At 40.6% G+C, this 14,127-nt stretch overlaps 1 protein-coding gene across 2 annotated transcripts in view; it reads left to right on the top strand.

Annotated features, from left to right (window-relative positions):
• The window catches only part of RBPJ (recombination signal binding protein for immunoglobulin kappa J region), a 56,267-nt gene that overhangs the window by 26,766 nt on the left and 15,374 nt on the right, over positions 1-14,127 (top strand). For both annotated transcript variants that reach the window (XM_035553646.2, XM_050710649.1), the window contains exons 2-3: positions 4,661-4,699; positions 7,478-7,573. In XM_035553646.2, the coding sequence (XP_035409539.1) occupies positions 4,661-4,699; positions 7,478-7,573 (135 nt within the window). The remainder of the gene's footprint in view (positions 1-4,660; positions 4,700-7,477; positions 7,574-14,127) is intronic.

Raw genomic sequence — 14,127 nt, 5'->3', positions numbered from 1 at the left:
GCTGTGTGTCTGGCATTGCAGTACAGTACACCTGAAGCAGTGCTTAGTCTTGGATAGTTTTTAAAAAATAAGGAAATGAGAGGGCATTCAGATATAATTATATACTACTTCTTATTAGGACTTCAAATTATATATATTTAGCTTATTTTATAACCGCTAGAGGAAATGGTCTGTGATACCTTTTGTTTCCTGTGCATTTTTAATGCATCAATTTGCATATTTTCAAGATGTATACAAAGAGGAGTAAGAGCAATGCTGAACACAAAAAGAAATCCCAGAGCAGAGAAATCCAGGAAAAGCCTACACGAGAAAAATATTGCAAGCTCTGTCAGGTAATGCTGACAAAACTGAACTGGCTTATATTTCAACATGTCAAATAGCTTGAAATAACTGCAGTCATAGCTTATACGCTGTCTGTCATTTAGCACGAAACTGTAAATGTTTCTTGCACTTCCAGAGTGTCTGTCTTGGCATCGCAAACATTAAAGAGCCTTCTGCGTGGCAGTTACTGGTCCTTGTACGCCGCGTTGGTGATACAGGTATCGACAGCAAATTGAAAACATACGGAAAGAGCAAACCAAATGAACCATTAAATGTAATACATGTGCTACTTTTAGTTTTCCTGTCTTTTTTGTGTATCTTGAGTTTTGCAATGCGACTGAAAGTTTGGTGCCCTGGATGCAACAGCTGCCGCGGAATAGTCGGGCTCCTGGGGGTGTACGTGCTGGGCCATGCCTGCCGGCCGTCAGCAACAGATGACCAAGGAAAGAATCAAAGACAGCTCCAAATGTTGACGGATTTTTATTGCTGGTGATGTCTTTGCTGCTGCTAGACCACGGTTTAGGGTTTCCTGAGAACAAGGTTGTGAAAAAAATAGGTCGTTATGTTTAATAGAAACTAACAGAGTTCTGTACCAGACTTTTGTATAAGCTTTTAAGCCCTTTTTTCAGCCTCCACAGCATCCTCTAGCAGCAAATATGTTTCACAGCTTAGTCTGAAAAAACAAGTGTTGGTAGAGCAACAAAAAATCTTTTTTTAGAATGAAATTGGGAGATATTAGAGAGATTTCCTAATTCCTGTTTGTGAGAAATAATAACCATCTTCTTTTCACATCCTGCATACCTTTTCTTTTTCTTGCAGGTTGTTGCATCCGTTTGTCACTTTTCTCTCAGGGTTTCTCTCTCACTAAAGCCTAAAGAGTTTGAGCCTATTGAGAACTATTGATCGTGCTTATTAATTTTCTTGGTATCTTTTTGTACTCTGAGATTCCTTTTTTTCACTGTGGTTCTCAGTGGACGGCAGGCAGCATTCAGTCTTTTGGGTGTGTGGCAGGACAGTGCCCTGGCATAATCATGTCTGAGTTGTTAATTCTTGAATTATGACCTCTTTGACCAGTGGTGTCAATGGGCTAGAGAGGTTCTTTACTGGATGTCTAAGAATGCAGTGGTGATCAACATTATTCATGTACACATTATTTAAATAATTTATAATTATAGCGCTTCTGTACAAGAATAACACTAACTTTTCCTAAAATATCATAGCTATCCTTGTCAAAGTTTCTATTAATTGGAGTCGTTTGTAGGTGAGATCTTAAGAGTTGTAAGTTCTGAATAACATTCATGGGATTCTTGAAAAGATGCTGAGGTGGTGCAGGGAGGTGCTGATCGCTGATGTCAAGGATGAGGCGTGCGACCACCGGTCTTTGGTCAAGTTCTTTGCTCTCTGGGGACAGCGACAGGACCCGAGGGAGCGGCATGGAGCTGGGACAGGGGAGGGTCAGGCTGGGGGTTAGGGAAAGGTTCTGCACCCAGAGGGCGGTCGGGCACTGGGACAGGCTCCCCAGGGACGTGGTCACAGCACCGAGCCTGCTGGAGTTCAATGCTCTCAGACACATGGTCTGGTTTTGGGGTGGTCCTGTACAGAGCCAGGAGTTGGATTCCATGATCCCCGTGGGTCCCTTCCAACTCAGGAGATTCTGTGATTCTGTAAGATGACGTTATTAAAGAAGCAATAGCTGTATTTAATTAGCGTGTCAAAAATTGGACTTCAGTAAATGTGAGTCTGTAACTTCCTCCTGTTTTACCTTGCCTTGTATGTAACATCATCTCTGCAGAAGGTTCGTGTTGCTACAGGTAGCATTTGCGTGTGTTCCCAAGTCGACTCCAGCGAAGCCATGAGCTTTCTTGTGGATGGCAGAGGCTGGGGAAGGCTGCCAGGTGGTTTAGGAAGGTGCTGCGCCCAGCATCAAGTGATCCGAGTTCAACTTCTGACTCAGCCAGGGGCCTGCGAGGGGACACTGCACATCTCCAGAATGCCTCCAAGCTTTCGCTCTGCCTCTGAAGTGGCCCTGTTGGTACAGGGCCAAGAGGATGGGTTTTGTTTCCTGAAGTAATTGCACCTGTTCCGTGTAGATGCCTTTTGCTCGTACAGCTTTACTAGGCAGCGATAAGCCCACCTGCGAGGGGACGGTACCTGCTGCGCCCAGAGGTAGCACCAGCACATGCTGCCTTGGAGAACGGCTGGTTTGGTCCGGGAATGTTGTGGGCTGCGTGGTTTCTGCTGTGCTCGTGGCCTCTTCTTGGGCTGGATCTGTTGGCCAAGCAGGTGTCGTGTAATGCTTCCTTTGCTCCAAGCTGGCACCTCTTCATTTTTCTCTTTGTGAATTAAAAGGTGCAGAGGGATTGAAACAAAGAGTATGGTTCTGGCAGCTAACCTACGGGGTTTTGTTCGAATAAGAGGGCATGCCTGGGAGGTGGAGTGAGGCAGATCCTGAAAAGACGGGGTAGAAGAGGAAAGGTTTGGGAATATAACTTCGTTTTGGTAGGAGTGTCGGCTTGTGCAGGTGTAGACACCCGGTACTGCTGCCCAGGTGCAAAGCTGGCGGGTTTTGTACTTACTTTCTGCCCTACGACTGTGACAACGCAGCCACGTGTACCACAGAGAAAAATCCAAATGAAGTACATGTCCGATAGAGCTTGAAACTCAAAACACACAAAAACAAATCTCGCAGCAAGAATTTTATCAGGTTGCATTTTAAGTTAAAGTAAGTCAAAACACGAGCGATACACTAACACCACCAAAGTAAAATGGAAAGGAACTTAAGCGCGTTCAGAAAAATAAATGTATATTTCATTGTTGAAACTGGAAGAAGAGCAACCTCGTTTGGCTTAATCCTCTTTATTTGATTCCTCTGTATGGAGTGGACCACCAGCACTTCACAAGGCAAATTTCTCCAAAGTGGAATAATAACAAAACCTTGCTGAGCGATCTTGTCGCTGCCCTTTCAGCAAAGTGCTGTTTTGCTCAACGCTATAAACGACATGAGCTGCGTATTTACACTTTGCACATCTGGAGCAGTACCGAAATGAAATCGAAACGCCGCGAGTAATTCCCCAGGCTGTGGTGGAGGAGCTGCGGGCGGCCTGGCTGCACAAATGGTTAAATGACGCCACCAGGAATTCCCCCGGCGGGCCCTCATTGTCCTAGGGAGCCTCCACTGCTGCTGTAGGGAAATATTAGAGGCGGGTTTTTCCCTTATCCAGGAAGCGTGAAGGGAAAGATATGCCTGCTTATCGAAGGGCTTGGCAAGGCGCAGCGATAGTTATGAGCACTGACAGCAGCAGCGCTCTCTCTTCTGCCTCGGTTTATTTTTAGATAGAAAAGTGTTAAGCTAAGCCTGTTAGAAGTTTGTCTTCGAGCCGATAAGTGCCTTTTTTCCCCCTTTTCTTTGTCCTCATTTTATTTTGTGGTTGTACTTCCATACCAGGTTGAGCAGATGTACATCGCTGTGTACAGCCGTCCTTTTTTGTTCAGGTCTTTTACTTGACGATTTTGGTTTAATCTGAGGATGTTTTCTCTTAGTAGAAGTGTTACTGCCTTGTGTAGACTCATTTTCTGATGTTAGTTAAGGCTTGTGTAAAGAGCGTACTGTCTCTCACGAGCAAGCGAAAGCACTGGAGGAAATACAGCTGTCTCAAAACACTTTGACTAAACAACATTCGGTGTATACCAGGGTGTTTCTGGCTTGTACTTTGCTACAACTCACAAGAGATTTTTCGTATAATTCCGTACCAGCACATATGAAGTATGTTGTCATCCTTTTTACGCCGTAAAGAGAAACAGATTTTTGAGAAATAAGCCCAATGGGGAGAATTTGCTGGGATTCGTTAGCGCAGAGCTAAGGCTGTTAATTTCTGTTGGTAATAACTGCTTTTTCTTGGCACTTCTGGTCAATGCAAAGAGCTTCTGGTTATCTACGTAGCTGTGATATCGTAAATCTTCCAACGTAATTTGGGGAAAAAGTAGACGTGGCTCTAACAGAAAAGACAATGAAAAAGAGTGAGTTGCTGGAGGCATTTTTTATAAGCGTAAAGTAAATGAAAGACTTGTTTAGTATTAAAGTAACTAGTGTAAATGAAATACTTCGTAGATATTCAGCAAAGAAAGCTATCTAGTCTTCTGAATAAAAAATGCCTCTGCTATTGCGGGAGGAGCTGTTGCAAGATGAATGGCATTGTAATAGCAATCAAGCTAGGAAACGACAAAGAAAATATCCCATCTTCCAGTACATTTTCAGAAATTGTAAAATTGGGATAGTGTTTCATTTCGAAATTATGACTAGACATTTTTGTTTTAAATTAGCAACTTCTTCTTTTTTCAGGAAATTTGGAGAGCGACCTCAACCGAAACGGCTTACCAGGTAAGCATTAAAGAAATTCTGTTTGTAGGAATATTCAGAAGTTTCCTTTTTCATCCCCAGAAGGATTTCCACGTTTAAAAAGCTTGAATTGCTAACCCTAGAATTTTAAACATCAAAGCTTTTAAAAAAAATGTGATTATTGTATGCAGTTAGCATTCAGAAGAAAACTCTGAACAGCCAGTGGCTTGTTTGTTTTTAGTGTGATATTCAAAATGCCTTTTAATAAATTGTATTGACTTCAGTAGGATGTGAATCTGCTTAGTTTTAGATAACCACAGGTAAGCCAGATGTCTTTTATTGCCTGAAAGTGACTTGTGAAGTCATATAAAACAGCGTTCTGTACTGGCAAAATGCAGCTGTTCCGTTAGTGCTGTCACGCTGCAGGTAAGAGCAGAATTAACGTGGTGCTGTCCAGGAGTGGTCTTAACCAGTTTTTGGTGAAGCCTAAGCAGTCAGTGATGACATGAAATAGTACCATCGAGTCAATTCGTTCTGGAAAGTGTTTCATGTGACCGTGCAGTACTGTGCCTCAACTGCTTCTGGGCTCTCTAGGAACGAATTTATGCTAGAAGCTGTCAACATTTTTCAAACTGTAGTAACACAGTCAGTGCAAATATTTATTTTTCTCTGCCACAAACTGTCCCCATCAACAGCAGCTACTGTGTTAAAATCCTCTTAAGTATGCAAGATCTGCAATTTTTCAGTTTTGTGTGATGTTATTGCTGTATAAAGACATGGAAACGCACCGTTACTGCGGCCTACTTCTGTTTTGAATGAAACTGTGTAAAGCACGGTGGGAAAAATGTCTGCATTTTGTGTTGGGGATATATCTGTCGTGTTGCATTTCTGGTTAGTTTGTCTTAGACTTCATTTCAATGCAAAAGTGATCTGAAATGACTTATAAGTTTTAATTGAACAAACACTGCTGTTTCCTGTTGACCTACCTCTTTTCAGGGATATTTAAAGATACTGTTTGAAGTCATGAACTGCTCTCCATCTTGAGCAGTAACACCTGTTAGTATCCCCTTGAAGTTCGTGATAGAGTTTACCTTCTGTGATTTAAAAACAACAAACTTAATGACTATTTATTCACGTATTTTAACTACGTAGTCGTTTATATAGCAACTCTAAATTTCATGTGCAGGATTCATCTATTAGATGTGTCAGGTACTTCTTACTTTGATTATAGAGTAGGCATCTGGGAGCTGCTAGCCATCCTTCAAAGCAGGAGCTTGTAAACCTCCTCTATACGAGGGGCTAGAAGCAAGCAACCTAACTGATAGAATATTGTGATAGAATATTTCAAATTGTCAGATAAAGTTTTTAACCTACTTAAATGCAGCTAGTCTATTAGAAGGTGTAAGAATTGTATGGCTTAAAATACATTTGTAAACAATGATTGCAAATAAAGTGTTCATGCAGTTTGAGACAGTTCTTACAATTTGTATTGTCATGGATAAACATCAGTTTTACCAGTGTCAAATGTAAATAGATTGAGTTAATTCAAATTAAAACAGTAATTTGTCTTTTTTCTCTGCTCTTACATGCTGCTGTTCTCATAGAAAATCTAGCACACTGATCACTGTCTTACAGAGGCATGGCAAATGCAAGAATTTAAAACACATCATTAGCAAAACTGGATTGTTGTCATTTCCCCCTGCCTCCACCCCATCGACTTTCCTTTATGAAACTGTATGTGGGGGATTTCTTTTGGAAAAGGTGTCGTCAACAAAATTTTGCCTTTGTCTTCCGTGTTTTTTCACTGGAAATGTTTTTACAGAGAAGCCAAGATGTCAGTTTATTTTGGTGTTACAGGTCTGTCTAAAGGGAGTTCAACAGTTTGGTGCAGTTATAAAAAAAAAAATCCCTCTTCTGTAAGGTTTCATCTCTTTATATAGCTTCCTGTTAAATTCATAATTTGTTTGTATGGTCGATGACTTTGAAGATGAGTGCATTGGTGGGCATTCAACCTGCAAAAGCTCCTCCAGGGACTTCAAAATGTTCTGTCAGCACTTTGACACAGCTAAACCCTAGGGTGTTGAATTTGGCGTGCTGCTTAATGAGCAGTTAGATTATTATACAGAGGAATGATAGGGTGTATTGTTCTCTTATTTCTCTCAAGGAATGGCTGTTGGTGTGTCTGAGGTAATTACAGCTTTTATGACTTCTGTCATTACAGCGATGATGAACAATAGAAAAATCTATTTTTTTTTTTGCCTGATTGTATGCAGGAAATAAAGATTTCTCTAGAAAACTAGATCAAACAATAAAGAGTTTAAATTTTTTCTTATCTTCATAACCAAAAGAAAACTAACATAAACATGACAGAAGTATTGATTCAGTTAATAGCTTAAACAAAATTTCAGAACAATTTGTTGCTATCATCAGAAACTGTATTGGTTAAAGAGACAATATTGAATGGTGTTCTAATCAAATATTTGGATTGAATTTTACAAAGTCAGATTTTGAATGTGTTACAGTGATGGGCATTGAGATGATTTCATATCACAAACATCCTTTTTTGTGGACAATGCAGTAGTAGCTGTAAATGACCACAAACCACTGCTGCACTGCTAACTTGATACAAGATAGTTTGTTGTTTTTGCTGTGCAATTGTCAGAGAAAACAAAACAAGTTATCTTGACCCTATTAGTATACTAACAGTTGTTGTTTTCAATTTCATTTGTATTTTTTTTTTTGTCCTAAAGCTGCCTTTGGATTATTGTAATTATAACCAAAACCGAAAGAACTTTCAAAATTTATTCTTTTAATTTTTAGGGAAGCAATGCGAAATTACCTAAAGGAGCGAGGTGATCAAACAGTGCTAATACTCCATGCAAAAGTTGCGCAGAAATCATATGGAAATGAAAAAAGGTAAGTCTCTTTTCCTTGCTGACTTCCTTCCACAGCTCCCAGCTAGGGAAGCTGTAGTGTGTGGTCTGGTGTGTAATGCATTGTAGAATCCCTCAGATTGTTCTATAATCCGAAGAAGCTTAAATAAAATCAGAAGTGTCCATATAAATCATACAAATATGTAACATGCTGCAAACCTGTGGCATTCGACATAGTGATGCCTGTTCCTGCCAACAGGTTCTCTGGGTGGAATTTTTCTTCCATTGAACTGAAATGGCTCCATTGATAATGTAATGTTCAAGGAGGTTCTTCCTTGTACCTTTTGCTTTCTAAAAGGGAGAACTGAAGACTGGGTGAAAGGCTGGATGCTTTTTTTTTATGTCCCGTCCCATCCTATCCCAACATAAAGAACACATCATAATGATCAGAGGCGTAATTTAACTTTTTTTTTTTGCAGATTAGTTTAATGATGACCTCAGTTTATTGACTAACTTTCAATCAAATATGTTAAAAAAAGTCTAAATGTTTTCACCATTATTAATAGTTCAGTGTTTTATAGTGAATTAAAACATCTAATATGTCTAACTGTAAACTTTGCATTTTAAGCCTGGGGTAAAGAAGGTGATTATTGGTGACTATTTGTGGAGAAGTTTTCTCCCGAGTAATTTCAAATTGGTAAAAGAGAAATTGTTCACCTCATGGTTATGATAAACATTCTGTGACAAAAATCAATACAGTACAATTTACAATAATAGGTAGGGGACAGACCCTACAGAAAGATGTGAGGATGAATGCTTTTTATGCACAGGTGAATTTCCTGTAGTCTTCTCTGTATGATGCTTTTATTGCGTGAGTGGTAGAAGCAAGTAGGGTGATCCTTGATATACAGATTCTAGTCCTCTTAGGATGAAATATTATATTATTAGCCTTTAATTATAAATGTTAACTTTCTTACCTTGAATTTCACTAAAATAAATAGTGCAGTGTTCAATAGGAGTTTTCAGATACTTGGATTTTTAATGTTTCTTCACCACAGAAGAGCACGTTCTGCAAGTTAATGGGTTTGAAGTTTCAGCCTTTTTCCCCCATTGTTGCGTAACTACTGTTACATCACTGATTTTTACAGCTTTGAGATTGGAGATTTTAACTCGTTTTCCTAGGAGAATGTTAGTAAACAGGAATATAGTAGAATTAAGCCTATGAAGTTCTCTGTTCAGTACTACCAATCTAAAACACATTTCCTGATGTTTGTGGGTCATGGAGGTGCAAACTGTTCTTTAATATTCTGTGCCTGGGTAATTCTGTTGGTTCAGCAGCTCCATTTGCTTACTCATTCCGAGTGCTTTTTAGATCTTTCTGGGATTCTTGATGAGAATCAAATGGGAAGTCAGGGCAGGAGGAAGGGCACAAAAGCAGGCAAGTGTGCTGTGGCTCTACTGTGTATTATCTACACAGCCCTCTGTTGCTCACTGCCCTGCAAAAGAGTTGTAATGCAAGGCCTTACCAGCAGTAAATAACTTCAACCCTTTGCAGCAAATTTAACAGCCAAAAAGATTAACCATGGCAATATAGATACCTCAGTCTGTTTTCCTCTCAGATTTTATTGTCATTGAAGAGTTGCGTAGTTAAGGCTCATTGCAGAGGAATTAAGTGCATTAGTCCCAGAAAAATGAGGTGTGTGCCAGCAGATATGAAAGCAAATCTCGAAACGGCTTGCTTGTAACTTCAGTCAGTTTCTTCTCCCGGGGCTGGAGCAGTTCTCGTGAAAGCAGGAACATTCTGCAAACCTGCCCTGTGTCTCATTAGGTTGGAGAACAAATTGCATCAGAAGAAGGGAGAAAAATAAGAAGATAAAGTACATTGTTTTGATTATTAAATGTTCCATTGCTGTTTGGAAAACTTGAAGAAGTGTTATGAAGAACACAGGGCAGAGCTTCAAATCGTCTGCTGACAGTTTCTGTTGCCTTGGATATGTGTGTATGCTTCGTTTGATGCTGTGAAAGTCACTTTGGCACATGCATTGCCTAAACTCTCGAGTACTGGTAACACTCTGTAAATTAGTAATTGGTTTCTCACTGCTTGAAATAGTTGCAAAGTAACATTAGGCATTCTTCTACCACCTGGATTTTGCGAGGTGCGGTTTAGTTGCCTAACTCAGCACTGCCGTGGTTGTTCCTGAAAGGTATCTCAGTTTCACTGCTTAAAAATGGGAGCGTGTCAGTTGTGTGTGCAGGATTTCAGAGCTCTGCAAAAGAAGGCTGGGAATGAAAACAGTTGGATGCTTGTTACAGAATAATATGATGGTGACAGGACGAGGGGGAATGGGCTCAAGTTGTGCCAGGGGAGGTTTAGGTTGGATATTAGGAAGAACTTCTTACAAGAACCAAAAGGGTTGTTAAGCATTGGAATGGGCTGCCCAGGGAAGTGGTTGAGTCACCATCCCTGGAGGTCTTCAAGAGACGTTTAGATGTCGAGCTTAGTGATATGGTTTAGTGGAGGACTTGTCAGTGTTAGGTCAGAGGTTGGACTAGGTGATCTTGGAGGTCTCTTCCAACCTGGATGATTCTGTGATCTGATTGCCATTCTGGTACAGGGATGAAATAGGTGTTTGGAATACATGCTAATAATTCGTTTTTCAGTTAAAACCTCTTTTATGTTACTAACCCACTTTCTAGACTATTTCTGGTACTGTTCTGCTAGCTCCCAGGCTGTAAGCACCAGCAATGATGTCCTGTTGTTATCTAGATTGTCAGCATAAACAAAAATTCTAGTTATTAAATCCTTGTATCCTTGTGTGCCCCCAAGGTACTTTGTGCAACGGAATGATTAATTAGCTTCTTTATTTTATTTTATTGAATTTTTAAATTGCTTCTGGTTTATTCATAGCAGAAAATGCCCTTTCATCTTTTGTATTGTTGGACTGAGGAAAAATTAGTGAAGTTTTAAGGCTACTTCATGCGACTAGTTAATCAAGTTTTCATCCTTTTTAATAGTAAACGCCATTTCTAAAGAGAGTTGTTTTCTGTACATCTTTATAGACCTATCTCATACCTGTTTTTACTGACAAACGCCAGATTTTCCACAGGACTTCAGTACGGCATGGGTATGACTGGTTTGGTTTTGATCCATAAAGAATAAGGTATATTGCATTATGTTTGGAAATAAAAAAAAGTTACAAAATGATTTCTTAAATGACATGTCTCTTAAGTAAATAAAGAAATATAGAGCCAAAAAAAACAAACCAAAAAAAAAACACCACCCTTCCAGCTTTTGTTCCACTCCTTAAGCTTTGTTTGTTGTGAAGTGTTGGAAGATATTTATCGTTATTAAACTTTGCATGGCATAATTATAAGTCCGGTGCAATAACTGCCTTTCACTGTTTTGATGAGGTTTAGTAGATGGTGAAATGCTCTGTTGAAAGCTGGTTGTAGACTGCACAGATCTCTCATGATACGGTCTGGTTTAAGTGTCCTCACAGAAAGACAGCTCCAGGTTGCTACCACGTAGGTGGAGACTTTCTGCATCAGTTTGAGGGTGTTCCTGATACTCGTCCCTATATAATAGCGTGCTAATGAAGGGAGGCTTCTTTCTTCTTTGAGTGGACCTTTCTTAGTAGCCTTGCTCTTTCTGGAATTCCTGTTGTTTAATTTAATGAAGAAGTCGGGAGGTTATAAGCCTGGTGCTGGACTTGAGCTGAATTAAAGACTTCTTGCCTAATATTTCCTGCTGGATGGCTGCCATCTTTCAAGGCATTCAGCTGACAGAGGCTCAGATGATGTTGAGTCCTAATGAGTGTGGGTGTTTGGCTTGTGCTTGTCGTGTCCCTTCCCTCCATACTTCCTGTTCACTGAGGTTTCTCTCTTCAGAGTCGGTCCTTCTTAGCACAAGGGACGCAGTTTGAACAGTGTGAACATTCAACACTTTGAAGGACTCAAGTGTTTTGGATTCCAAGATGATGTTTGTCAGAGGCTGAGGGCCAGGCTGGTACTTGTGGGCTACATGCTGTTCCAGTTTAAACATTATCACTGCTGATTAGCCTGCAAATGTTCTAGCTGCATCTTGTTTTACGGCTGTTGGTGAAGGACCTTCTGTAATTCCTGCTCAAACACTCCCCTTCACTGCACTGTGTTTGTTGTTGAGAGCGTAGCCTTTTCTAGGGCTTACTTCATGGCTCCCCTTCTTTATCCTCAGCACTCTAGCACCCAATTATTTTTAGTTTGTTTCTTGTTGTGTTGTGTTCTTTAGTGGATGTTGTCAGTCCATCCAGCTCCTAAGGAGAGAAGACTGCTGGGTGTTTGCACGCTCAGAGCAGGGTGGGTAATTGACAGCCTCCTGCCCTGGCCCAATTGACCAACGGGTACAAAGGGAAAACTTCCCTGCTAATGGCACCCCGGAGTTAAAGAAAACGTGGTAAACACCTCTAAATCCTCCTTAAGGCACTGACTTTGAAAAGATGAACAGAGGGATGGATGGCTTGGATATTTGAAAAAAGCAAACCTTAGGGAACAGAGCCCTGTGGTTTTAAAAGAGCATCGAGTGCATCACAGCTAGGTAGCAATGTCATAACCTGATCTGATTTTAATTTATGCCCCTTCCTCTCTTGGCAGGTTCAGTAAGGGTAGCTTCTCTAACCGTGTTTCTCTGTATTGATCGGCTTTAGTTGGCTGAAGGGGCTGAGGGAATATTGCCCTCTCCTTGGGCAACTGTCTGATTAAAAACAGTATTGCAGGTTCTGCCAAAGACTCCTCCTATTCCTCTTTTGATTGTTGCAGTCAAGACTCAGAAACTGCTAGAAATTATCTTGTTCCTCCCTTGAAGTCGTCTGGAATAAAGGGGAGCTCCCTTAGACACCTCAGCTTGCTGTTCTTGCCGTGAAAAAACATTCGGTTTCCAGTCTGGTGGGCTGGATGTGTCAGAAGAAATGAGTAACAGCTTGCTTCTGTTTCCTGTACTGCGTTTCTGCGCTTGTAGCCTTAATATAGTTGGTAGTACTGTGTCCGTTCCTTGGTTGAAATGAAATTATACTGAAAGAAGGCAAATGGTGGAGGCCTTTTAATTTTAGGAGACTGATCCTCTCTCTGATCTTTCCTGGCTAACATCAGTGCCAATGTTAGTTTAATCTAAAACTGCCGGTCGTTTTGGTGACACCAGTCACAAATCCTGGGAAGGTGCAAAGCTGGGGCATCACAGGGAAGGCAGCCTCTGCTTGAGTAACGAGGTGTCCACGAGAACTCTGTTCTCAACTGCGTGTTGTGGGGTTAGGTTGCTGAAAGTACTTCGTATACTTAACCTGGTATCCCAAAATATTTTCCTGGTTCAGCCAGTCACTGTGCCTTAAATCAGCAAGTAGGGGGTACTGAATCTGCACCTTGCCATGAGGCTTTAACGAGCGTGGAGTGGGTTTTGTCCGATGAAGCTGTTCCTGGTTGCTACACTCCAGTAATGAACGAGCTTAAAGAGCTGATCAGATCTCGTGCGGTTTCCAGATCAAGTTGTTAGGTGTTTACCTCGTGGAGGAATGCCCTTTTTTGTCTTACTGCTCATTCAGCAAGGAATTACCAGTCCATTCGTGGCACAGAGAAGAGGTATTAAGAGAAAATGTCATAAATCCAAAGAGGAAATCACATCCTCTGTGATTTTCCACTTCTGTACTGAAAATTCTGACCAAGCTCAGAAGAACCAGAGGCAGCTGCCTTTCCCCCCAACACCTATCATTTTCTTTTTGCTATAGGTCAGATTAATACTTCAGAATAATTTTTGCCTCCCACTCAGTCTTACTTTAGCTTGTGGTTAAAGAAAAAAGAGGTAGGCCCTGTAAATCAAAGGTTGTTGAAGGAGGAGCAGTTTCATTTCTTCCACCAAGCATTGTCCTGCCATTTTCCCCATCAGTAACACTGGAAATTACCTAAATTAACTATTCTGGGGAGGCGATTTGCCTTCTCGTTTTTTTCCATTTCACAGTTATCTGAAAGCCAGCCTCTCATCATAAATGTTTACATTCCTATTTATATGGGAAATGGTTTGTTAAGGAGAAACGCTTCCTAGCAGTTAGTTTATACATATCAGACGCATTTTTTAATACTCTGTGAAAATTAGGAACAGGAGGATTCTTGTGCCTTTTGTTCACACTTCTGCATAGAAAATTGTTAGTTAACCTTTTCTCTACGTGGGTTCCTGGGGTTTTGAAGAAGTGAAAAGCCCCCGTGCTGTACTTGTCTGTATCTGAAGGCTGACACATAAGAAAACCCACTGAAATCATGGTCACTCACTCCTTCCTCTCATTTTCTAGTTGAAACTTGACTTAAAATGGTCTGAGTTAAAGGTTTATTTCTTTGTTCAGTAATCCAAAGTTTTCCAATGTTTTTCTCCGTTTCAATTTAGAAAGAGCTGTAATTGTTGTGGCTTGTTTTCTCTTCATCGGTGGGTTAAAGCTTCTTTCTTACAGGTCTTTATTGCCACCTAGCGGCCGTAGTCATGTAAAGGACTTGGTTTAGAATAAAGCTGAAATGCAAATAGATAGGAAAAAAGTTTGGGATTTTTTTCAGGTGTTTTGACCAGTAATATAGACAAAAAGA

This window comes from Cygnus atratus, chromosome 4 (assembly GCF_013377495.2).
Source record: "Cygnus atratus isolate AKBS03 ecotype Queensland, Australia chromosome 4, CAtr_DNAZoo_HiC_assembly, whole genome shotgun sequence".
Classification (NCBI taxonomy): Eukaryota; Metazoa; Chordata; class Aves; order Anseriformes; family Anatidae; genus Cygnus; species Cygnus atratus.
This window is presented reverse-complemented; position numbering and strand designations above follow the sequence as displayed.